This window comes from Acanthisitta chloris, unplaced genomic scaffold (assembly GCF_000695815.1).
Source record: "Acanthisitta chloris isolate BGI_N310 unplaced genomic scaffold, ASM69581v1 scaffold28025, whole genome shotgun sequence".
NCBI lineage: Eukaryota > Metazoa > Chordata > Aves > Passeriformes > Acanthisittidae > Acanthisitta > Acanthisitta chloris.
Window position 1 is genome coordinate 2,220 of NW_008673688.1, and position 1,414 is coordinate 3,633.

The following is a 1,414-nucleotide window of genomic DNA, read 5'->3' on the forward strand; positions in this document are numbered from 1 at the left end:
GAGAACGATGACCAGCAGAGCTCCAACCAGGCCAGCGATGATGGATGTCACCTGGCTGAGGGGCAGGAGGTGGTCAGGGTGGGGGAGATGGTGGTGGAAGACCCTCAGAACCCAGACAAGTGATCAGCGTGGCACAACACCCTCATGTTCCTACCTTGGCTTCTGGTCCACGGGACAGCCATCCTCATCCCGAATCGTGCACCTGGGGACAGACACCCACTGTCAGCACCTCCTGCTGTCAGCAGCCCCCCCACCCAGCCTGAGCCCCCCCAGACTCACGAGTGGGTGCAGTTGGTGGGGCAGAGCTGGCATACACCATCTTCATCTGGGTATTTCCAGATGGGCACGAAGGAGGTGTCAGACTTCACCCCACTGGGGCAGCGCCGCACGCACTGCTGCGCGTCCTTGTAGTGGGCACAGGCCACGCACTGGTCTGCCTCCTGTGGGGATTGGGGTGTGTGAGGGACACAGGGGTTTGGGGGCACCCCCACCCACCCCTGGAGGGATGTGTGTCCCCATCCTCACCGATCCAAAGCAGGTCTCGGTGCCGTTCTGGGGCTGGCACTCGGGGTGGCACGGCAGGCACCGCGTCCCGTTGGCGTGCTCCCGGACAGCTCTGAGGGCAAAGGGCAGGGAGCATAGAATCACAGAATCATAGAATCAACTGGGTTGGATAAGACCTCCAAGATCATCAAGTCCAACCCTACCATGGTCACTAGACCATGGCACTAAGTGCCACATCCAGTCTCAGCTTGAAAACCTCCAGGGATGGGGAATCCACCACCTCCCTGGGCAGCACATTCCAATGCCTGAGCACTCTCTCCAGAAAAAATCTCTTCCTAATCTCCAACCTAACCCTCCCCTGGCAGAGCTTGAGTCTGTGCCCTCTTGTCCTGCTGCTGGTTGCCTGGGAGAAGAGACCAACCCCCACCTGACTCCAACCTCCTGTCAGGGAGTTGCAGAGGGTGATGAGGTCTCCCCTGAGCCTCCTCTTCTCCAGGCTGAACACCCCCAGCTCCCTCAGCCTCTCCTCATGGCACTTGTGCTCCAGTCCCTTCCCCAGCCTCATTGCTCTGCTCTGGACCTGCTCCAGCCCCTCAATGTCCCTCCTGAGCTGAGGGGCCCAGAGCTGAGCACACGATGTGGAGGTACCGTTTGGCAGCGACTCCAACCCAGTGTTGCACATGTTTATTCAGACTCAGCTGGTCAGGCCTCTGTTTGCCAGTTTCCTTCTTTCATTTTCATTCCACCTGAGCACAGGGATGTGATCCTAATGTTGGGGAGCTGTGTTGGCCATTCCCAAGGGTCTCCACTCACCCTTCCAGCAGGTTGCAGGAGGCCACGCACTCCTGGCCGCGCAGGAACCGCTCGCAGGTGACGCACTGGGTCGGGCCAGGGCCCCAGCAGTGCCCAT

The 1,414-nt window shown here is 60.0% G+C and overlaps 1 protein-coding gene across 1 annotated transcript in view; it reads right to left on the reverse strand.

Annotated features, from left to right (window-relative positions):
- The window catches only part of LOC103802562 (receptor tyrosine-protein kinase erbB-2-like), a gene marked incomplete at both ends in the record, with an annotated part of 2,820 nt that extends 2,204 nt beyond the window's left edge, over window positions 1-616 (reverse strand). Inside the window, 4 exons of the mRNA XM_009075046.1 lie at window positions 28-55; window positions 155-202; window positions 280-440; window positions 526-616. Coding sequence (XP_009073294.1) covers window positions 28-55; window positions 155-202; window positions 280-440; window positions 526-616 — 328 coding nt within the window. The remainder of the gene's footprint in view (window positions 1-27; window positions 56-154; window positions 203-279; window positions 441-525) is intronic.
- Between the last annotated feature and the right edge of the window lie 798 nt (window positions 617-1,414).